A 22712-nucleotide genomic window follows, 5' to 3' on the forward strand; every position below is an offset into this window, starting at 1 on the left:
ATAGAAAAGTAAGCTACCGTTTATTGAAGACAATTATCAACAGAAGCCTTCAAAATACTTTTTTATGGCTATTAAGTAATCAGTCCACATGTTAGTCTATTTTATTCATCTCTTTTGATAGATTTTGAACAAGTTGTGGTCTTGGAACTGTAGCACACAGACTTGTGCTGTCCATGCACTATCTTCTCGGTGTGCAGTTGATTAGCTTATTACAGTGTTTTTCAGTTTCTCTTGCCAGAAAGGGTGGGTTTTGGGTGTTTTTTGTTTTTTTTAGAGATTCTGTAAAATATCTTGAAAAAATGATTTAATAAATAGTTTTTTTTAAATTCAGGTTATCCCTTTGTACAGTTTCCTACCTACTCATACCACCATAAATCCCACAATCTGTCTTCACCATCCTCTCTTATAAAAGACCAAGGGCTAGTTAAGAGTTGACAGCAGCTTATCCTCCCCTAGATATCCAGGGAGACAACAAACATGACCACATTGAAGAACTTGGTGGAGGGAGCCAAGAGCCAAGCAATCAATAATGTTTCCCCTATTTCTGCAACTTTTCCACTGCCTATCTAAGACTTAAGTGGGAAGTGGTTCTCAGTTCATAGCATCAGCCAACCAGTGTGGAATGAAGAAAGACAAGGGGTAGGGTAAAAAAGGCATGGCAGGGAAAGCTGATAAATCAATGCACTGATGGAGGGAGAAAGAGCAAGCACAGGAATAAAGAAAAGTGGTATGACAGACACATGGAAAGAAAGACCATCAAGTATAGAAGAAAAGTTAGAAGACCTACAAAGAATGAAAGGCAAAAAAGATGCAAGAAAAGGATTAAAGTGGAAGACAAAAGATGAAGATGAGGCCACAAAAGATCCATCTTAATCCCCATTCTGTTCAGCACCTACCAAGAATCAAACATATCTGCCATTTGGGAAGGGCTGCATTTTATCATAGAAACATCATAGAAATAGAAGCCCATAATCAACAGAAGGAAAACCAAGGCGGGAGCAATTAGAGCTAATGCATGGAACGACTTAGTTTTTCTCCTCCATTTCTTTGATGTGTAAGGGGCCCAACACAATTCTCCATTGACAAGTAAATCTTATTCCCTTCGCTGCTGCTTCACTCAGCAGAACAGGATATACTTGATACATGGGCTTAGCGTAGCTGGATGTTACATATGGCTAGGATGGAATATGAAAAAGGCATTGCTCTAGGAGTGAAAACACAGAAAGTCATAGAAGTGCCTGGAAAGACCCGAGTCCAAGAACATGCAATGGTAATAAGAGGAACTATCCAAATTCTAAACTAGAAGCATATGTAAAAGAATTAGTTGGACATAGTGAGTCAAAGCTGAATCAAGACAGTTCTCTCTTACCTCATGTATCTCTGGGTCTGAGTTCTGACCTTATTATAATTAGGAAAGATACAAGCTTTAGAATTCAAGGATAGCCAGGGGAGGAAATCAGCAAGATTTTAGAAAAGGAAACCAAACTGGAATCTGTTAGTGCAATGAACAGGCAGCAACTTGAAAGTTAGATAAGAGACCTTTCCAGATTGAACCCACTACTGAAGGGGCACATACAATGGACTCAGAAGCTTGAAAGGGGTATTGGAAATTCCATTTCCATCAACCTTTTAACTATGATTAAAGACATAATCATTGAATGGGAAGGACAGGGCAAATGGTTTTACTTACATTGGGCTAGTTCACATGATTGAACAGCCCACCATGGGTGGCCTGTGGGCGCCCATTTTGAATATTCAACACCTCGCCATAGCTTTTCATGTCGTGAGAACCTGGGTAGCGGGGGTTCTGCGAGAGTTAAAAAAGGCTTGCATAACCCATGGTTGGCTGTTTTGATCATGTGAATCTAATCAGTCTAGAGCTTAAAGGAAAAATAAAACTATTTTAGAACATAGAGGAACCCATTTGGGATCATGGACAATGGCAGGAATTTGATGGAGCAGGGATCTTGCTCCCAACATCTTTACATATATTTTTTTTGCCTCCTTGATCCTTCCCTCAATTCCATCCCAAAAGCCCAGAATTTCTATCATCCACACAAGAGTCTACGCTGTCCAGTCTTCATCATCACTGTCATCATCATCATCACCATCATCATCTTCTTCCTCATAGTCTTCATCTTCCACTTTTATCATAGCTGCTGCCACCTCCTCATCTACCTCATCCTCATCTCCCAAGCATACTTCTACCTCACATGGAGCTGGTGAATGTGAACGGAACCACTTCAACACCTGTTCAGCTTCCATACCCGACTCATGACAGAGTGTTGGCAAGTCACTCTCCTGCAACTGCAGATGGGTTGCCCAATGGCGCTCCAGTGGGCTTGTATCTGGATGGCTATTAAGGAGTGGATGAGGAGGTATTGAGGAGGCAGACTCTGGACTTTGCCCTGCATTGTCCCGAAACCATTTCAATTGACCATGCTTGAGGGCATAGCGAGTGTCTCCAAACCATTGGATGATCTCTGCCCGTGGTAGTCCAGTGATCTTCTCCAGCAGATGATAATCCTCTCTCCTGGCCCATTGGCAGCGAAGAAAAAAGGACTTCAACACATCCAGCTGTTCCTTTGTCTTTCGCCTAGGTTTGCGCAGAGTGTCCGATAAATAACCTGAAGCCTGCTGCTGGTCACCTGTAAGGTATTGATAGTTCTGGAGGTTACATGACTCAAGCCTGGTTGTTGCTGTAGAGGAGGATGGGGTAGCTTTGAGAGAAGAGCCTACTGGAAGAACCACTTGGTGAAGGCCACCATTTACTGCAGACATGAGTTCATTTGGCTGTGGGAAGGCCTTGGGGAGGCTCCAGGCTGTTGTGTGAGAGTTCTGGATTTTATAATCCAGGCTGGTGGTTGCACCAGGTCGGTAACCACCAGAAATGGTCTCTTTGGTATGGTGAGGATGCACAGAGGTACCTGAAGGTTCACAGTTCTCCTGAGCTTTGCTATGGTGGGACAATACATTTCCCTTCAATTTCCAAATGTCCTGAGTGGTTCTCTCAAATTCCTTTGTTCCTTGGGCTATGCTGTAGTGGTTTAAGGAAGTTATAGAAGATTGCTGGTTTTCTGGGTATTTACTGGAGTAGTGCACAGAAGCAGGCGCTGTTTGGTGGCATTCTTGGCTCTTATAGGATTGGTGCCAGGAATCACCATCATTCCCAGCAAGCAGGCAACTAAAGTGAAGCTGGTCCTGATGGTAGATGAGGCGAGCGCGGGTCTCTTCAATTTCCTCTGCGCTCCAGCTGATGCCACAGCGTAGCCGCTGTGCCATGAACCAGGCCTTAACCTTCTCCATGTGCAGGCCATGACGCAGGCAAAGCAAGGCCAGATCAGAAAGGCTGGGATATGGAAAGTAGCTGAAAGTTTGTAGCAGATGCTGGTTGCCATCGAGGTCGCTTGTTTGTGCTGCCTGTGTCCACACCAACTGCAGGTCCTCAGAGATGGGCGGCAAGCAGATCAAACCTGGAGGTGAGCCAAGGCAGCCTGGAGCATCCTTGTTAGGGGGCATGGCTACTGTAGTCTAGAAGCAGTCTTCGATCTTGGGATCAACGTCTGTCCCTCAAAACAGCTGGAACAGAAGGAAGAATATGGGTAGAAAAAAAAATGAATTTAAGGGAAAGGGGGATAGCAGGAATCCCCTTTGGCAATGAGGAAGAAAACGGGAAGAATGTGGAAGGAAAGTAAGCATGCTGTTTGTGGGGGAGACAGAAATACATAATGTCTCAAGCTCACTTCTCTCTGAGGTGGTTCTGTGTGTGGCTGTACCACTTCAGACTTCTGTTGGAAACTCTCATGACTATGCTTCCATATGAAAGAAAAAGAAAAATTTGCTGAACATAGGATACTAGCAAGTCAGGGAGGAATATTCTGGCTAAGCCTTCTAGTTTTCTATATGGAGAAGCATTCAGTCATGTGAGGTCCCACTGGCAGTGTTAGGTGGCACAACCCAGACACAGATTTACCTCTTCAGTGTGACAGGCCTCTGCTTAACTACTACAAACTAACATAGCCTCTCTTCTAGAGTGCATTAACATGTTAAGGACCTTTTAGGCCTGGTTCAGAAATAACTATATTTGGCATATATACAGGTATATCAGCCTGAGAAGAAGCTGTGAATCTGCATGCTCCTGGGTTTAGCACTGCTATCATGGCTTGTTTAAACTACAGTTTTCTGTTACATCCAAACTGTTAGTGTGGTTTAATCCTTACTTACAAACCAGGATCACGTCTGTAGCTTAGTTGCAATATTTTGTGTCTGTTTAGTTCCACAGTGTGTCCTAAAACTGTTCACTCAGGTTCCAGTTTTCATCTCCACACATTGACTAGAACACAAATTTAGTTCACTAGACTCCCCCATTCCTCAATTACCTTCTGCTCCTACCCATATGTTCCCTCACATTTGTTCAAACCTTTTACGTTGAAAGTTTTTTTGGAGACTGTAAAGTATTTCAAAGTAGAATAATTTACATACCCCAGGAACTTAAACATGAGCAGACAATGAATCCAAACAAAATTTAGTACCAAACGTGCTGTACTAATCAGCCAGACTGAAAAGCCAATTTCACTCTAATAGTCCTGGAAACCAGATGGCCTTTAATTAAATAGGATAATATAGCAATAATGGAGCAATTAATGCCAATTTAAGAGACAGCAGAAAATTAGATGCCTAAAGTCAGCATTAGCAGGAAACTACTCCATCACAGTTCCACAAAAAGCAAACAGCTTCCCCCAAAGTCTTGCAGCCAGCTACATATAGGGTGCTGCCTAACAGTCACAGATCTAATTCATCAGTTTTCCAGGAAGAACAGGCATTTTGCAAGGTAGAAGTAAAACCAATCATTAAGTAATCTTTGTTATGATAATAGGCATGAAGACTCCCAAAAAGACCTACTGATTTTCCAATCCCATACTCAGGTACTACTTCCCCCGTTCCACCCACTTTCGCCACCACCTCACTCCATTTCCTTTATCAGCAGGGCCTTAACCTCCCCTTAGCTATCCGTCCCCACGTTAAATCCCCTTCCTACCTCCCAAACCCGAATTCTCTCATGTATACTCACTTTTGTCCCTGTAGTGAGACTCCTCCCCTACTTCAGGACTTTCCTTCCTTCTTTCTCTCCCCTACTCCCTGCAGTGCACGATGGGAAACAGAGGGGAGAAGGCGGAGTTTCTCAGTCCCGGGAAGCTGGTCCGTTAAGGGAAGGCAGACTCCCGGGTTTGTCGTCCTAACTTTTTTCTTTCTCTCCTTTTATAACCTCTTCTTTTCCTCTATCAGCTTCAGCACCACCAGTTCTGTTCCCATAACACCCTAAAAAAAACCTGACCCTAAACATATACAAGGGTATTTTTAATGGAAAGGTAGGTTATAAATGTACTAAACATAGTGGGATAAATTGAAACTTGTTCAACTCTAGGGCAGGAGGGGCTGTAGCCCAGTGGTAGAGCACGTGCTTTGTATTCAGAGGGACCCAGGTTCGAGCCCCAGCATCTTCAGGTACAGGTAGGGCTAGGAAGGACTCTCTGCCTGAAACCCTGGAGAGCTGCTGCCAGTCAGTGTCGATAATACTGGGCTAGCTGGAACAACGGTCTGACTGCACAAGACAGCTTCCTATGTTCCCCAACCTGGTGTCCTCTAGATCTGCTTGACTGCAAAACATGACTGGGAGGGGGCTGTTGCACTCAAGTCCTAATTCATTGTGTGAACTCAATACTGGGCTAGATGGACCTTTGGTCTGATCCAGCAGGACTTTTCTTATGTTCTTTATGTCTCCCATCATGCCCACCCAGCACAGTCAATGCCAGTTGCCAGCTGGGGATGATGGGAGAAGCACTCTCCAACACATCTGGAGGGCACCAGGTTGGGGGAGGCTGCTGTAGGGCAAACACAATGGAGATTGTATAGTACTTTACATGCAAATGGTTTGGCACAACTCAAGAGTCAACTTTCATCCAGAAACAGCCTTTTAGGGGCTTCCAAATTTGCGGCAGCAGGTTGCAGTTACTCAGTGGTGAGCAAAAGGTGTTGGGCAGCCCAATCCAACCCACATTTGCTCAGAAGTAGACCCCACTGCATTCCATGGGTCGTACTTCCAATAAGTGTGCTCAGGATTGAAACCTTAGTATGCACTACGTACAGAGGCCTGGTACTTTTTACAATCCCATGTATCAAGTGAAAACAAAGCCTAACTCCTCGTGAGTTCTCACTCAAAACAAGGTGCAGTTGTTCACACCCACCCTGCCAGGCCTCAGTTGTTTTGATTTTGCCCATCAGCTCTTTCCTCTGAAATCTTCCCACTCCTGCCTCTTACCTCCCCATGCTGAATTTTAGGTTGAAAGCTCCTAAGAACATAAGAAGAGCCCTGATGCTGGATCAGACCAAGGGTCCACCTAGTCCAGCACTCTGTTCACACAGTGACCAACCAGCCATTGGCCAGGGACCCACAAGCAGGACATATTGCAACAGCACCCTCCCACCCATGTTCCCCAGCTACTGGTGCACACAGGCTTACTAAGGGCAAGGGCATGTCTTGTTTACTCTGTTAAGCACCAGACACACTGGTGGTGAAGCAAGTGTGTGTTTTCTCCCACACCATTCATCTCCCACCTTTTACCCAACTTCGTGTTTCCCTCTTCTCTTTTCATCCGCCATTATGAATACTTCTCATCTACCCTATTCTGCCAGTCCTCATCCATAAACTACCCCAATGCTTCCATTTTACCCCTTCTTCCCACAATTCCCCTCTTGCGAACAGAGGCAAGGACTAAGGAAGCTGGAAAGGAGGTAACACCAATAACATTGTTTTCTTTTCACCTTCCCTGCTTCATTGCATTGTTGTCTCTTAAGAGTTTTGAGAAGAGTAAATTGTTATTTTTAACAATTTACTTCTGCTTCCCACATGTCCCCTCTCTTATGGAGACAATAAGACAGTGAGGAAGGTGGAAAGAAAAATATATATTTGCTATTATTGTTACAATGCTATTGTTGTTACGAAGAGTCACGAAGAGTCGGAAACGACTGAACGAATAAACAACAAAATTATTGTTATAATCTGCGGAGGGGGCAAGAAAATAAATGAGTAAAGAGAAGAACTGAATGTGGAAGAGTAGAGGAGGAAAGCAGAGATAGAATCTAAGGCAGAACAAGAAAAGGGAAATATGAGGAACAGAGACGAGAGAACGAAGTGAGGGAGAGAAAAGGGAAATTTAGGGAAACAGAATGAGACAATGAAAGGAGGCGGCTAGGAGTAGAGGAAAACAAAAGGAGCTCGCGGGAAAGGAGCCCGAAGGAGAAAGGAAGGGATGGCGACAGCGAGAAGGAGGCGGGAGGCAGCGGATAAAGAGAAGGAAAGGAATCTGCAGCGGGATCGTACAAGGCGAAGAGGAGAAAGAGGAGGAGGCCAAGGAAGAGGACACGGGAAGGGGAGGGCGCAATGAAGTCGCCACTCACCTTCTCAGGCCTCCTCCTGCTCGCCCCCTCGGAGCCGCGTTCCGCCCGCTTGGCTCCCCCGCTTGGGGGGCCGGTGGGGAAGGGAGAGCTTGGACTGACCAGCGGTGCAGCAGGCCACGGGTCTGCCATTGGTTGGTAGAGGCGTGGCGGGCTGGGATCACGGGAGTCCTCGGTTCTTGAGAGGGAAGGAAGGAAGCCAGACAGCAGGACTCCTGGGTTCCGCTTAGAGAATTGTGTTTATTAATAAAGAGAGCAGCCAGGGCCCAGGCCACGCCCCCTTACCTGGAAATCCAGCCCTTCGCCCCAGATGTGCGAGAATGGATTGTGGATCCTTACTCTGCACGTGCTCAGAGGCACCTTTTTCGTCATTGTTGCTTCACGCGTTCCAGAACGTTCAGACTGTGCTGTGTTGGGTGAGGAGGCATCTTCTCTCTCTCTCTCTCTCTCTCTCTCTCGAAGTCGGGAGTTAATTGCTCAGCCCTTTTCGACTGCCTTCCCGTTGACCGAGTCTCACGAAACTTCATTGGAAAGCTCTTGACTTCCAATAACTAATTCCACTAATAACAACGGGTTTTCACTATAATTCAAAGTCGGCAGTTTATTGATGCCCATTAAGCTTTTCTTTTTAAAAAAAGAAAGAAAGAAAGAAAAAGAAAGAATTAGGCTATCTTTGATAAAATGTGCTATAAAGTTTTGGTTTTAATATTAAAAAAGTCATAATTAAGCGAACATAATAATTGCAAATTGGAGCAAAATGAAATATGAACCCAAAAAATCTCATTATTATTATTATTATTATTATTATTATTATTATTATTATTATATTTATTTGTATCTCGCCTTTTGCCCAATACTGGGCCTCAAGGCGGCCTTACAAAATTTAAAACATATACATTTTAAACCTAGGAAAAGAAATATACAAAAATAAAATAATAATAATTTAAAAATTACAATATTAAAACATAAACAATTTTATAAGTCCTTAACATAGATGGAGGACCAGATTATACTCCAAAGGCCTGTTGGATCAAACAAGTTTTAGCCTGCTTCTGAAAGCCCATCAAGGAGGGAGCCAGTCTAGCTTCCCCAGGAAGAGTTCCAAAGCACTGGAGCAGCCACCGAGAAGGCCCTCTCCCATGTTCCCACCAAGTGCGCCTGTGAAGATGGTGGGACTGAAAGAAGGGCTTCTCCAGAAGATCTCAAAGCACGGGCAGGCTCATAAGGGAGAATACGGTATTTCAGATAACCTGAGCCATATAGGGCTTTGTAGGTCATAACCAGCACTTTGCTGGAAGCCAGAGGAGCTGTTTTAACAGGGGAGTTGTATGCTCCCTGTAACCAGCCCCGGTCAACAATCTGGCTGCAGCTCTTTGAACCAGCTGGAGTTTCCGAACGCTCTTTAAAGGCAGCCCCACATAGAGCATGTTAAAGTAATCCATTCGGGATGTAACTAAGGCATGTGTCACCGTGGCCAGGTCCGACATCTCTAGGAACAGGCACAGCTGGTGCACTAGCTTTAACTGTGCAAATGCACTCCTGGGCACCACCGAAACCTGAGCATCCAGGCTCAGGGCTGAATCCAGAAGTACACCCAAGCTGCGGACCTATGTCTTCAAGGGGAGTGTAACCCCATCCAGCACAAGCTGTATCCATATTCCCTGATCTGCCTTTCGACTGACCAGGAGCACCTCTGTCTTATCTGGATTAAGCTTCAATTTGTTCGCCCTCATCCAATCCATTACTGCCAACAGACACCGGTTTAGCACCAAAACCGCTTCCTTGGAATTGGGTGGAAAGAAATAGTAGAGTTGGGTGTCATCAGCGTACTAGTGGAACCGCACCCAACTCCGGATAACCTCTCCCAACGGTTTCATGTATATGTTAAATAGCATGGGGGACAAAACAGAGCCCTGAGGGACTCCACAGGCCAACAGCCAAGGAGTCGAACAGGAGTCCCCCAGTACCACCTTCTGGGTCCGTCCATACTGGAAGGAATGGAGCCACTGTAAAACAGTGCCTCCAAGTCCCATCCCAGCAAGGCAGTTCAGACACAGGCAAAGTACAATGATATGCCAGTAAAATATGGCTTGTAAAGAAATGAAGGGATTAAGTGACACCTACAGTTAAAAGTAACCCAATTAAATGCCTGCAATGTTGCGGAAATGGCCCCTTTAAGGCTGCAACTTGCGCAAATTGGACTGTTACAGAAAAGAACGAGCCGCCATTTTGTGGGAAATGGTGGCTCACCAAGACAGCAGGTGCCTGCTTGCAGCCGCTGAGTGCCCTGTGGACTAATGTTCATCGGGGTTCAGTGAGCGCCGCACGGGGAGGGTGCAAGGTAGCCTGCCCATCCCTAATCTGCCTACACCTGTTCTGTGCTACGGGGAACTCTATGTTGCCATGAGTCATGTGTGCTCATTGGCAAACCTCAAATTCCAAGTCGTGGATGGACCAGAGCAAGGATGTTACAGTGGCTGCCCTCGAGTTTACACCAAGAACGACATATTTTAGTAAGTTTTGTAAAGGTAAAAGATGTAACACTCTGAATGTTTCAATAGACACAGTTAGTCAAGTTAAACATTTCATTAGATTAGATTTTTCTCCATGAACTGTGTCCGTGAGTAGCTAACTTGTTGGGATTTTAATATGTCGGTGAAAGCTGCCTTGATAACCTGTTTGAAGGGCCGGCTATAAATCGAAATAATAAGAAGATCAAACCAGTCCGTACTCCAGAAAGTAAAGCCAGACTGCTCACTTGAGGGAATGGTATTAAAGGCAAAACTGAAGGACTTTGGCCACATAATGAGAAGACAGGACACCCTGGAGAAGAGGCTGATGCTAGGGAAAGTGGAAGGCAAAAGGAAGAGGGGCCGACCAAGGGCAAGATGGATGAATGATATTCTGGAGGTGACAGACTTGACCTTGGGGGAGCTGGGGGTGGCGACAGCCGACAGAAAGCTCTGGCGTGGGCTGGTCCATGAAGTCACGAAGAGTCGGAAGCGACTGAACGGATACACAACAACAAAGGTCAGAACCAGCTGCTGGAACCATTTTGGGGTTAGGGTTCAGCACCCTGGATAGGTCCCTTAGAGTCCTCGCTGGCTCCAACTAAAACCTGGAAGGAAAACACAGCCACACTGAACTCAGAACCAGCAGCCTCCACTGAGCCCCCCTTTGTCCCTTGGGAAGGTGTACAATCACATTGGGGTAGGGAGCTGAGGCATAATGACAGGGGTTGCCCCAAACACAGCTTGTTTATGGCAGACTAGCAGGGATTTGAACCAGGGACTTCCCTTCTCATAGCTCCTGAGCTTAATCATTATTCTAACGCAGTGGTCCTGCCATTGGTTAAACACGCTCAGTAGCAGCCTGGCTGGCAATAGCTAATTTGGGGGTGCATAGTTGGTGAAGCCAGAGCCCCTGGTCTTGGCAGGGGTTGTTAATGGCTGCTCAGCTCAATTCAACTTCCTATGGACTTCTTGACCGTATCGTTGGCCAACTGTCTAGTGGGAAATAAGTTCATAATGCCAAGGGAATGGTATTCTACACATTCTCAGAGGCGCCAATTTAAAATTATTGCATACGTGTGAAGGATAAACTCTTGTGATGAAACCAGGACTGTTTGGTGATGGGCTCTGGCTCGCATTAAGCCTTGCCTCCTCCTTGCCACACAAAGGAGAAGAAATCCATCTGGCCGTGAAAAATGTCTACTGTGGTCCCTTTCTGTTAGTCTCTAAGACAGGGTTACCTGCAGCCCAGGGTGGGATCCCCTGTTCCATGGACCTCTTGCTCATGGTGTCTGCTGGAGTGCTATTCTTGTCTGCCATGTTTGCTTATTGGGCATGAGAAATGCCCTAAGGAAATATGGCGGCAGGAATTTTCGCCGCTAATAGAAACATGGGGGCAGTGGTGATCTGGGGATGATGTGGAAAAGAGATGAAGGCTTAGAGGGACAGTCAGAAAGATTTGAGCCACCTATTTGAGGCAACCAGGATGATCAGGGGTCTGGAAACAAAGCCCTATGAAGAGAGACTGAAAGAACTGGGCATGTTTAGCCTGGAGAAGAGAAGATGGAGGGGAGACATGATAGCACTCTTCAAATACTTAAAAGGTTGTCACACAGAGGAGGGCCAGGATCTCTTCTCAATCCTCTCAGAGTGCAGGACACGGAATAATGGGCTCAAGTTAAAGGAAGCCAGATTCCAGCTGGACATCAGGAAAAACTTCCTGACTGTTAGAGCAGTACAACAATGGAATCAGTTACTTAGGGAGGTTGTGGGCTCTCCCACACTAGAGGCCTTCAAGAGGCAGCTGGACAACCATCTGTCAGGGATGCTTTAGGGTGGATTCCTGCCTTGAGCAGGGGGTTGGACTTGATGGCCTTGTAGGCCCCTTCCAACTCTGCTATTCTATGATTCTATGATTAAGGAACAGGGCTCTGCCGGCCCCTCTATATCAGTGCAGACCACCTTCTATGTATGGGGCCTTGATAACCCTCTAGGTTTTGCTGTTTGCCTGGGTCTAAAAAACCAGATATTGTCAAGTACCAGGAAGGCCCAGAATCCATGGCTGGTAATGCATCACAAATTGGACCAAAGCCACTCATATATTTTCAGATATATATATTTTATTTCAGAAGACTGTTTTCTCCAGTCCACCCTTTCCCTCTCTCCTAATCACCCATTCTTCTTCGCTACTCAGCAAACAAGTAAAAAGATTTCTTTATTATTGTTGGGTGTGTGTAATTGACATGTTTGTACCCAGGTCTATGAAGCAATAAGGCTTGAAGAGTTCAGAAAGCTCATGACTGGGGGAAGATTTGGGAAGGGGTATTGCTCAGCAACTCGTAGTAGATGACCGCCCAGAACAGCTCTTTGCCAGGCACAGTTCTTGTAACACTGTGACACCAAACAAAGGAAGTTCCTCTTTTCTGTGGCACTTCAGCGTGGAGGAACAGGGGATAAAAGCAAAGTCAGAAGAGCTCAGCTAGAGAGACCAGGAAGAAGAATGCAACAGGCAAGGTATCCTATGGTAGAAGGAAGACGTAGGTCAGCTGCATCAGGAGCTTGTAAGGACCCTTCTTGATTAGCACAGGGGAAGTGATGAGTTGGTGATATCTAGGGTGACCATGTGAAAAGGAGGACAGGGCTCCTGTATCTTTAACAGTTGTATTGAAAAGAGAATTTCAGCAGGTGTCATTTGTATGTATGGAGAACCTGGTGAAATTCCATCTTCATCACCACAGTTAAAGCTGCAGGTGCCCTGCCCTCGTTTAAATCTGGCCACTCTAATATAGCTCCTGCAGCTTTAACTGTTGTGATGAAAAGGGAATTTCACCAGGTTCTCCATATATACAAATGACACCTGCTGAAATTCCCTTTTCTATGCAACTGTTAAAGATAAAGGAGCCCTGTCCTCCTTTTCACATGGTCACCCTATGATATCTGTATAACGGATGGGTGGGAAACCTGCAGCCCACGGGCCAGATGGATTCCCCCTTCGGCCTGCGAGCTTCTTCCACAAGCCCCCTCCCCTTCCCCCTCCAGCTCTGTGCAAGGGACCCCCTGCTCTTTTCTCCAGTTGTTCACTGGGATTTCCCAAGGAAGACAGTCTTTCTTCGGCACAGTGAGTTCGTTAACAAACCCTCAATATTTAATGCTCATTTAGTGAAAGAAGTGTGAAAGTGAGGCACGAGCAGAAGGAAAGAAAGACTGGGCCTGTTCAGATGACATGCTAAGCCATGGTTAGGGCACTAACCCATTTGCAGCAAATGGTTAGTGGGTGTGTCTAAACCGTGGTTAGCTGGCCACCATGGTTAGGAATGGTTCACACTGGCCCTGTTCAGAAGACACTTAAAAAAGCCTTAAGGTTTAAGGTGTCTTCTGAACAGTGTGTGTGTGTGTGAGTGAGAGAGAGAGAGAGAGAGAGAGAGAGATCCAGAGCATCAGTCCCGGCAGCTGGAACAACGTGCCTGAGCTCCTCCATAACCCAGGCAGTCAGGCCCCAAACACTGACAACACGCATTGTGGAACCAGCGGTAGCGCCAAGCTCCCACTGACTGACAGGCCGTCCGGCATCGACTCATGGACAGGCACTCATTGAAGAAGATAGACTGGCACGGGGGCGCTGTGGCATTGAGGCCCTCGGCATCGGGGAGGGTCAAACCTGCAAAGGAGAAAGGGTAACGGTCACGGCCACTGCGGTGAGCCCAGGCAACTGCCACCTTCTCCAACTCTCCCAAGCAACCCACCTTGCCCAGTCCTCCCCAACCTGGTGCCCTCCAGATGTGTTGGGACTATAATTCGCAGCACCCCCCCCCAGCCATCAATGTTATTATTATTATATTATTATTATTTATTTATATAGCACCATCAATGTACATGGTGCTGTACAGATAACACAGTAAATAACAAGACCCTGCCGCATAGGCTTACAATCTAATAAGTTGTAGTAAACAATAAAGAGGGAAGGAGAATGCAAACAGGCACAGGGAAGTGTAAACAGGCACAGGGTAGGGCAAAACCAACAGTGTAAAGTCAGAACAAACTCAATATTTGAAGGCTATAGGGAAAAGAAAAGTTTTGAGCTGAGTCTTAAAAGCAGTGATTGAGTTTGTAGTTCTCAAGTGTTCTGGAAGAGCGTTCCAGGCGTAAGGGGCAGCAGAAGAAAAAGGACGAAGCCGAGTAAGGGAAGTGGAGGTCCTTGGGCAGGCGAGAAGCATGGCATCAGAGGAGCGGAGAGCCCGAGCGGGGCGATAGTGTGAGATGAGAGAGGAGAGATAGGCAGGAGCTAGGCAGTGAAGAGCTTTGAAGGTCAGTAGGAGAAGTTTATATTGGATTCTGAAGTGAATTGGAAGCCAATGAAGAGATTTCAGAAGTGGAGTGCTAGCTAGAGGATGCTGTGCGTGGCAGTGGTGCAGCTAGGTAATTTTAGACCTTGGACCTAATGCTCTTATAGGCCGGCCCTTTAGATGGCCATGTGGATTACTACAGTTGCGGAGCCAGGGCCGGCCCTACCATGAAGTTGTAGGAAGCTGGCACAGCAGGCGGCGGAGTATGGGAAGAGCGGCGCTCTCTCTCCCTCCAAAGTGATATACCTCTGCAGGGCCGGCCGTACAGTCAGCTGGCAGGACCAAAAAGCAGCCGCTCACTTGCCTGCACATCTAACTCAGCTGGCCCCTTGCCAGTGCGCTGCCTATAAGGTCTTTTCGCCTTCAGGAGCCACGAGGTCAGGCAATCGTGAGAAGTCCCAGAAGTTCCAGGATCTCTTGCTGGATGCGCAGGTGCCGTGTGGCACCTGGAAGGAGGAAACAGCTCAAGTGTAGCATGCTGGTGAGGCGAGCCCATGTGTCCACGCAAGGAAAAGTAAGCTACCTGGCGGTGGCCAGGCACACAGATTGTGGGGTGTGGGGGGGAGGATAAGGCGGGCCCGTCACACAACTAATATCTATCTTCGCCGCTCCAACTACCATTCCATGCTTTAAAATTGCTTCTGCATTCATAATACGTTAGAATGACAAAACTGTTTGCCAACCCGGATTTAAAAACAAAACAAAACTCTGAGCTTGTGCAGTTTTGCATTTTATCCCCACTTAAATCGTAGCCCCATAATGACTACAGCAATAAAATGGGAGTTTCCTTCTGCTGTTCTCGTCACCTGGTGCTCATTTGATGGGGGGTGGGCTGTGGGGCCTTGGATTTGGGCCCCAAAGTTCAGCCCTAGCTGCACCTCTGGGGAGTTTTAGTCGAACACATCTGGAGGGCACCAGGTTGGGGAAGGCTGACCTAACCCAATCACAACTGCTCCTCTTCTCCAGCCTTGCCAATCCAAACTGCGGTTGTGTCTTCCTTTTTCTCGTGTCCTCTGCCTTCTAAGAACTCTTCTCAGGCCTCCCTCAAAGAACTCTGGGAAGCCGTGAAGGTGCTCTCTCTCAGAGGCTTCAGAAGCAACGAATAATAAAGGCAAGAATAGCAATCATGGCTCAAAGGCAGAACAGACATCTGTTGCAGCAAAAAGACAAAGTGTGGGTCACCTTGAAGAAGAATTCATTTAGGGATTTTTGTTGTGTAGAACCGTCTGACATAACGGTGGCTGAACTCCCATGCGTGGCTTCCATGGGCCTTGAAGTTAGTCTGAACCCCCAAACAGGGAATCTCTTACATGCCCAGGAAGAGAATCCTGTGATAATACCACTTTGCATTTTTCTGCCCATGACCTGTGGTTTCATTTACATCAAGCCTGCAAGGCAGGCCAGTGAAGGAGCAGGAGGCTGAGAGGCAGTGGTTAAGGGCTGCAGAATTCACGTCTGAACTGGACAGGGGAACTTCTAGCTCTTAGCACACATTTAAACATTTCACGAAACTAACATCCCACCTCAAGCCAAAAAAGACCGCCACGTGCCAGGCCTGCCTCTCACCTGTCCTCCACCGGATTTGTTTTTAAAGCCTCCTTCCAGCTGGATTGACTGGCTGAATTGGGGCCTGCTCCTTACATAAGGAATTCCTCTTTTCCCAGATTGGTGGAGAAATGCATGGTGTGTGCACTGTGTTATTTGCACACATCTGCTTTTCTTGCACGCCTGCTTCCTTGGGCGCTGTGCATATTCTCCCTGCGTTGCCTGGGATCCTCTTTCAGCAGCAACTCTGTTCCCCTTCTCTACACACACACACATCATGCCTACCTGTGTGTGGCCCCAGCAAGAGGTGGCTTGTCTCCGCATGGTTCTGCTGCAACTCCTCTTCAATTGGCAGAGTCAGGATGCTCCAGCCCATGGGAGGATCGTTGTCAGAGATGGCCATGAGCGCCCGGAAGAGTGAGGGCACCGGGGACATCAAGTTGTGCATGGAGCTCCGTTGGGCAGGGCGGCGAGCTGACGGGAGGCGTTCATCACACAGCCCTCGGAATGGGAAAACAAAGTCAGAAATCCTTGCCAGGGCCAGATTAATCATTGGGATGAGGTCCTGGCTTTAAACCTCTCCCAAGCTAGGACAGGCACGTTCAGACAACACGCTAAACTATGATTAGGCCATTAACCCTTTTGCTAGGGTGACCATATGAAAAAGAGGACAGGGCTCCTGTATCTTTAACAGTCGTATTGAAAAGGGAATTTCAGGAGGTGTCATTTGTATGTATGGATAACCTGGTGAAATTCCCTCTTCATCACAACAGTTCAAGCTGCAGGTTCCCTGCCCTCTTTTAAATCTGGTCACTCTGGTATGGCTCCTGCAGCTTTAACTGCTGTGATGAAGAGGGAATTTCACCAGGTTCTCCATATATACAAATGACACCTGCTGAATTTCCCTTTTCTATGCAACTGTTAAAGATACAGGAGCCCTGGCCTCCTTTTCATATGGTCACCCTACTTTTGCGGCAAATGGTTAGCAGGCAGGTTGAAAACGTGGTTATGCAGCCATCATAGTTAGGAATGGTTCAGATGACACGTTAAGCCATAATGATTAGCTCAAAATGCTTAACTATCATGGCTTACTGTGTTGTCTGAACAGGGACTATGTGAAGAACCACTGAGTGGACCAGAAACATAGCTGCTTCATAGTATCTGAAAGCAGAGATAGAGGAGGAGGGATCAATAGCCCCTCCTGTCCCCTAGGCCCCATCCCTTTCAATGCTAAGGTGACCCTATGGAAAAGAGGACAGGGCTCCTGTATCTTTAACAGTTCTGCAGGTGTCATTTGCATGCAACACGTGGTGAAATCCCCTCTTCATCACAACAGGTACTGCATGCATACAAATGGCACCTGCAGAAATTCCCCTGTTAAAGATACAGGAGCCCCGTCCTTCTTTCCATAGGGTCACCCTATTTAATGCCTGCTATTCCCAAGTGTCTCAGGCCTTTGGCATTATATTGCTGCTCATGCTGTCCCTCCCTCTTTACCCCACGAAGTCTTAGCTATTTTGCCATGTGAAACAGGCATCTTTTCAGCCACGGGAGATGTCTCCCCATGTGAAGTCATTAAGCCGCCTGCTGCTGGGCTGGGACATCCATCCATTTAAACTGGCGTGGTTTTCGCTGATTTGGGAGCAGGGTGTCAGGCAGAGAGGAGCCCTTTTCCCATCACCTGCTACCTGGTCCTTTTGAACTGGGATTGAACCTGGGACCTTACGTACAAAAAGTAGGAGCTCCACCATAGAGCAACGGCCTCTCATCCCCAAGACATTGGCTGTCACAGAAGGGCTGGAGCCACAGAGTCCACTCTCCTTCACTCTTAAGTTTAAAATTCTGGGAGAATATGGCAAGAGTTCTGGCAAAAGCCGTTTTCCCAGTTCCATCTCTGCTTTGACCCCCTTTTTCTTTCCATCCAGCAATAGCTTCCTGGGGCCCCCCTTCCGCCATTGCCAATATGTGCCAGTAAAGGGCTTGGCTACAGTGACCCCAGGGAGTTCACTCACCCACACATTCACAGCACGATTCCCACAGATTGTCCAAGCAAAAGGCACACTCCCGGCAGCACGGGCAGCTGGCACGGTTGGCTTCGCACTGGCACACTTCCTGCCGAGAGACGGCAAGGAGGGGCGTTACAAGAACAGCCGAGGGCAGCATGCAAAACCCCCACTTCTGCCTCCTGAAGGGGTGTGTGTGTGGCGTTACACCCCACAAGTCAGTTCCCAGATGTATGTCTGCGTTTGTAAGTCTGGGGTGAGTTTAGAATGTTGGCCTGAGTGGGCGGAGTTAGAATGTCTGGGGAGGGGGAGGAGGGATATATAAGGGAATGACTGAGGGGATTGGGGGGGACTTTTTAGGTCCTCTTAGAGCAGCCTTCCTCAACCTGGGGCGCTCCAGATGTGTTGGACTACAACTCCCAGAATGCCCCAGCCAGCTGGCTGGGGCATTCTGGGAGATGCAGTCCAACACATCTGGAGCGCCCCAGGTTGAGGAAGGCTGTCTTAGAGTCTTTAGTGCTCTCTGTGTTTAGAGTACTTAAGTTCTGGGGAATTTGAGGTTCAGGGTAGAGAGTGGTGACTTTGGAGTGTGGTGTGCACGTAGTTGATGTATATTAATCAATACAGATAATAAAGAAATCTCAAGAGTGATTGTGTGAGAGAAAGGAAAGCGTGTATGTGAATGAGTGAAAGGATTGGATGAAAGGTTTCAAAAAGGTTTTAAAGATTTTATTTGAAACAAAGCTTGTGAACTTTTAAAAATAAATTTTAATTATTTTGTTTTTAACTACCACAAAAATCCCACGTGTCTGTTTGGCATTTATCATCTGAAGTTTACACATTTAGCACCCACTCTGACAATCATTCCCCTCAGCACATATAACTCACAGTGTTTTATTTTGTATATTGAAATCCTTCTCCATTTAACCCCTTTCTCCACATAGTTTGGAGGAAGGTGGTTTTTATCCCTTGCCTCAGGCGTATCAAGCGGTGGGGCTTGGCTTGAGCAGGGAGTAGCCGCGGGCAGGCTTGGTGTTCACAGCCTGTGTCGTGGCAGGGGGAGAATATGAATTCTGCATCTACAATAAGTTTTAGAAGGCCAGAGGCTCAGGGCAAATTTGGAAAGCCAGTTTCCACAAGCTAAGGGAGCCCCCTGCCCACCCACCAGGTCATCTCACAAGCCATTTTGCTGCCTGTGGAAAAGGCACCCTGAAGCTGACTGGACTGGCAGATGTTCTATGATCAATCTCCTCCTCCTCCCTCCCAATCCCCTTTCCTTTTGTGTCATGTCTTTTAGATTGTAAGCCTGTGGGCAGGGACTGTCAAGAAATACTTTTGTAAGCCGCCGTGAGAGCCTTTTTTGGCTGAATGGCGGCATAAAAATCCTTAAATAAATAATAATAAAAAATGAATCTTATTTTAGTGCTGGCCCTGTACATATTCACATACAAACGCACACATGCACACACTGTTAGCCTATTTCTTCGATTCTAAGACGCACTTCCCCCCCATATAAACATCTCTAAAAATGGGATGCGTCTTAGAATCGCGGGTCTGTCTTAGGTTTTTTTTTTCTGTTGGTGGTGCTGAAATTAGTGTGTGTCTTACAATCGATGGCGTCTTACAATCGAAGAAATACGGTAGTTTTCCAAGAGATTTGGGTGTCCAACACAGAAAAATCACAATACAGCCCTTCCTTGTGGTGAGCGGTTAAAAAGAGAATAAAAACCTAAATAGTTTCAATTTGCTGCTTTATGATAGGGCCTCAAAATTTTGAAGTGCAGGTCACCCCGCCCCCTCAATTAAGCAGAACCTCAAAATGCTGGCAGCTGTGCTGATCCATCTCCCCTGTGTATGTGTGTATTATATTTGTCTTTCATAAAACTAACAGCTCTAGGGTGACCCTATGGAAAGGAGGACAGGGTGTGAGAAATACAGCTAAACTCTGAAGGAACAGGAAAAGCAAAAACCCCTGGTGTTTCAAACCAGTGCACCACGGCTCACTACACCACTGATGGTGGTGGCTGTTTCCTACCGTGATTGGTTAGGAAGCTTGATGAGGTGAAAGAGATCCCTTTAGCACCACCTTGCTTAATTTGATTAAATTTCTCATTTCCTAAAGAAGTGTTGCCCTAATCTAGTCATTCCCACACTCTGTCTTGGTGGAACTCATTCATTTCATTTGCCATGCAAAAACTCTTAGTTTATAGTGAGAGATAATTAAATTATTAGCAGATCCTATGGGCTCATCATGAGCAGGAGGTTATCCGCTGTCTCTCTGCATGATACTCTACCCAAAGAGCCCCTGCTAGCGATGGATACTATTGCCCCGTCTCTGCATTGGGTGTGATTCGATAACTCAGTCATTCCTAATGCAGAGAAGCAAGGGGATACTTAGGTTTCAAGCGCTGTCATTTTTCTAAACCAATCGCCCCATTGCATCTCTGTAATAAGTAACTGTTCTAGACTTGTCTGCTCCCAATTACCAGGAAGCCCAAAGTAGTGACCCATGCAGGCATGGGCCCACTGAGGGTGGGTCATAGAATCATAGAATAGCAGAGTTGGAAGGGGCCTACAAGGCCATCGAGTCCAATGCAGGAATCCACCCTAAATCATACCTGACAAATGGTTGTCCAGCTGCCTCTTGAATGCCTCTAGTGTGGGAGAGCCCACAACCTCCCTAGGTCACTGGTTCCATTGTCATACTGCTCTAACAGTCAGGAAGTTTTTCCTGATGTCCAGACGGAATCTGGCTTCCCTTAACTTGAGCCCGTTATTCCGTGCCCTGCACTCTGGGAGGATCGAGAAGAGATCCTGGCCTTCCTCTGTATGACAACCTTTTAAGTATTTGAAGAGTGCTGTCATGTCTCCCCTCAATCTTCTCTTCTCCAGGCTAAACATGCCCAGTTGTTTCAGTCTCTCCTCGTAGGGCTTTGTTTCCAGACCCCTGATCATCCTGGTTGCCCTCCTCTGAACACGCTCCAGCTTGTCCTCATCCTTCTTGAATTGTGGAACCCAGAACTGGATGCAATACTCTAGATAAGGCCTAACCAGGGCCAAATAGAGAGGAACCAGTACCTCACGTGATTTGGAAGCAATACTTCTATTAAAACAGCCCAAAATAGCATTATTGTACACACTTAAGTTCATGGGAGGGGTGTGTGTGTGTGTGTGTGCCAGCTAGTTTATTGAGCCTCCCATTTTAAGTTGTGGGTGGGGAAGGAGAAGGAATGTCTACCACAAGCTTGGAAAATGCTTCCTCTGCAGACCAGGGAAAGGTGGAGGTAGACATCTCACCTGCAGCAAGCACTTACTGACGTCACTAGCGCAGAGCGCTTTATTGCAGCCGTTGGCAGGCGAGGCTGCAGCCCATGTTGCTGCCACCAAAAGCAAGACCACAATGTGGTCCATTGCTACAGTGTGCGGAACCAGGGGGAGGGGGCAGACACACCTAAAAGAGAATGGAAGCCAAAGGGTTACCTGTGAGCGTAGAAAGGAAGGGGTCTTAATGCTGACTAGCTGCAAATGCCAATCAAAAGTTGGTCCCCCCCCCCAAAAAAAACCCTTTTACTTGCGCATAGATACCTTTATTCCATCATGTGCAGCACAGAAGGGGCAGGAGAACCACTTTTGCAACACTTTCCTGACAGGAAGCCTGGAGAAGATTTTACTGGCCACGGGTGGCCACGTTTACAAACTTGTTGTACATACAGTCAGGCTAGTTTAAAGGTACCTTTAAAAGCCGTCCTGATGGGAAAACCAGCCCTACTCACATTTATTCAGAAGTAAGTCCCTTCGGGTTCCATGGGGTAACTTACTCTCAGGTAAGTGCGTGTATATGGGATCACAGCCATCACCATTTCCAGATAGGGGCTATTTAATGGCAGGGATTGCAGTCAGTTCAACAAAAACTGTCTTGTAGATTCTTAAAGACTTAACCATTGTTATGTATTGTGTCTTAATAAATCTGTTAGTCATTATGGTGCTACAAACTTTTTAAGACTTTGTTTCTTTCTCCCCCCTCCTATTTATGTATTTATTTATTTATTTCTCTCTCTCTCCTTTATGATTCCTGCTTCTTTCTGTTCTATCTTTCTTTCCCATCTGGCCCTGTTCTAATCAGCCATGTGATCTGTGGATCTCAGCAATGCTACCTTTTTAAGGCTCATTGCGATGTATAGACAAGTTGTTTTCAACTATTTCTGACGGTGAGCTACGCTACAGAAACTGGAATAACAGGGGAACCGTCCCTTGGGGAGACAAGGAAAAGGTATATATTGCGATGGGGAGATAACGCCTCCCTCTCTAAGTTCTGGGGAAGAATGGGAGGGGCTATCAACAAGGGAGGGGGGGAAACCCTTCTCTGTTGAGGTACGGATTTAGCTTAAGGACAAAGCCCCCACTCCAAATTTCTTAGATATTTCCTTGCCTTTATTGGGACGAGGTAGATGGAGGAGGAAACATAACGATGGCTAAAAAGAGTTGTTTTGGTGGGGGGGAGCGGGCGAGTTCGCCCTTCCCTATCCCGTAAACAAAGATTTTGCAAAGAAAAAGAAAAGTGAGTTAAGTGTGATGGGTATTACCTGGGGGTGAGGGAGTCTGCGATCGGGATTTGGGGGGGGGGGTCCACGGAGTAGCGTCGCCCCCTTTTTGTTCTCTCTCCGGTAGAAAAAGAAGGAGGGATCTGAGCAGAAAGAGAGGAGGGGAAAAAGGAGTTTGCATGGAGTGGGGAGGAGGGGAAGAGGAGAGGGGGAGAAGGAGGGAGGCGGCCATTGAGTTGATCTTGCACCCAGCTTTTCAAAATTACACACACACACTTCACACGCGCACACACAAAGGAACACCAATCAGTTGTT

The 22712-nt window shown here is 46.7% G+C and overlaps 2 protein-coding genes across 3 annotated transcripts; both read right to left on the bottom strand.

The window, feature by feature from the left end:
• Nucleotides 1-73: 73 nt before the first annotated feature.
• Nucleotides 74-7639, bottom strand: HOMEZ (homeobox and leucine zipper encoding). 2 transcript variants are annotated; one of them, XM_063137741.1, is made up of 2 exons: nucleotides 7459-7639; nucleotides 74-3579 (listed from the first exon to the last, which is right to left on the bottom strand). In XM_063137741.1, the coding sequence occupies exon 2, from the start codon at nucleotides 3517-3519 to the stop codon at nucleotides 2065-2067; it is 1455 nt and encodes a 484-aa protein (XP_062993811.1). In that variant the 5' UTR covers nucleotides 3520-3579; nucleotides 7459-7639; the 3' UTR covers nucleotides 74-2064. The 2 variants fall into 2 exon arrangements, with proteins under 2 accessions (XP_062993811.1, XP_062993810.1); XM_063137740.1 differs by lacking the exon at nucleotides 7459-7639 and adding an exon at nucleotides 5072-5227.
• A 5367-nt stretch (nucleotides 7640-13006) lies between these two features.
• Nucleotides 13007-22466, bottom strand: LOC134406147 (twisted gastrulation protein homolog 1-like). Its single transcript, XM_063137432.1, has 5 exons — nucleotides 22456-22466; nucleotides 21154-21307; nucleotides 17866-17965; nucleotides 16139-16354; nucleotides 13007-13623 (listed from the first exon to the last, which is right to left on the bottom strand). Exons 2-5 carry the CDS (start codon nucleotides 21265-21267, stop codon nucleotides 13403-13405), a joined length of 651 nt encoding a protein of 216 aa, XP_062993502.1. The 5' UTR covers nucleotides 21268-21307; nucleotides 22456-22466; the 3' UTR covers nucleotides 13007-13402.
• Between the last annotated feature and the right edge of the window lie 246 nt (nucleotides 22467-22712).

Source organism: Elgaria multicarinata, chromosome 11, assembly GCF_023053635.1.
Source record: "Elgaria multicarinata webbii isolate HBS135686 ecotype San Diego chromosome 11, rElgMul1.1.pri, whole genome shotgun sequence".
In the NCBI taxonomy this organism is placed as follows: Eukaryota; Metazoa; Chordata; class Lepidosauria; order Squamata; family Anguidae; genus Elgaria; species Elgaria multicarinata.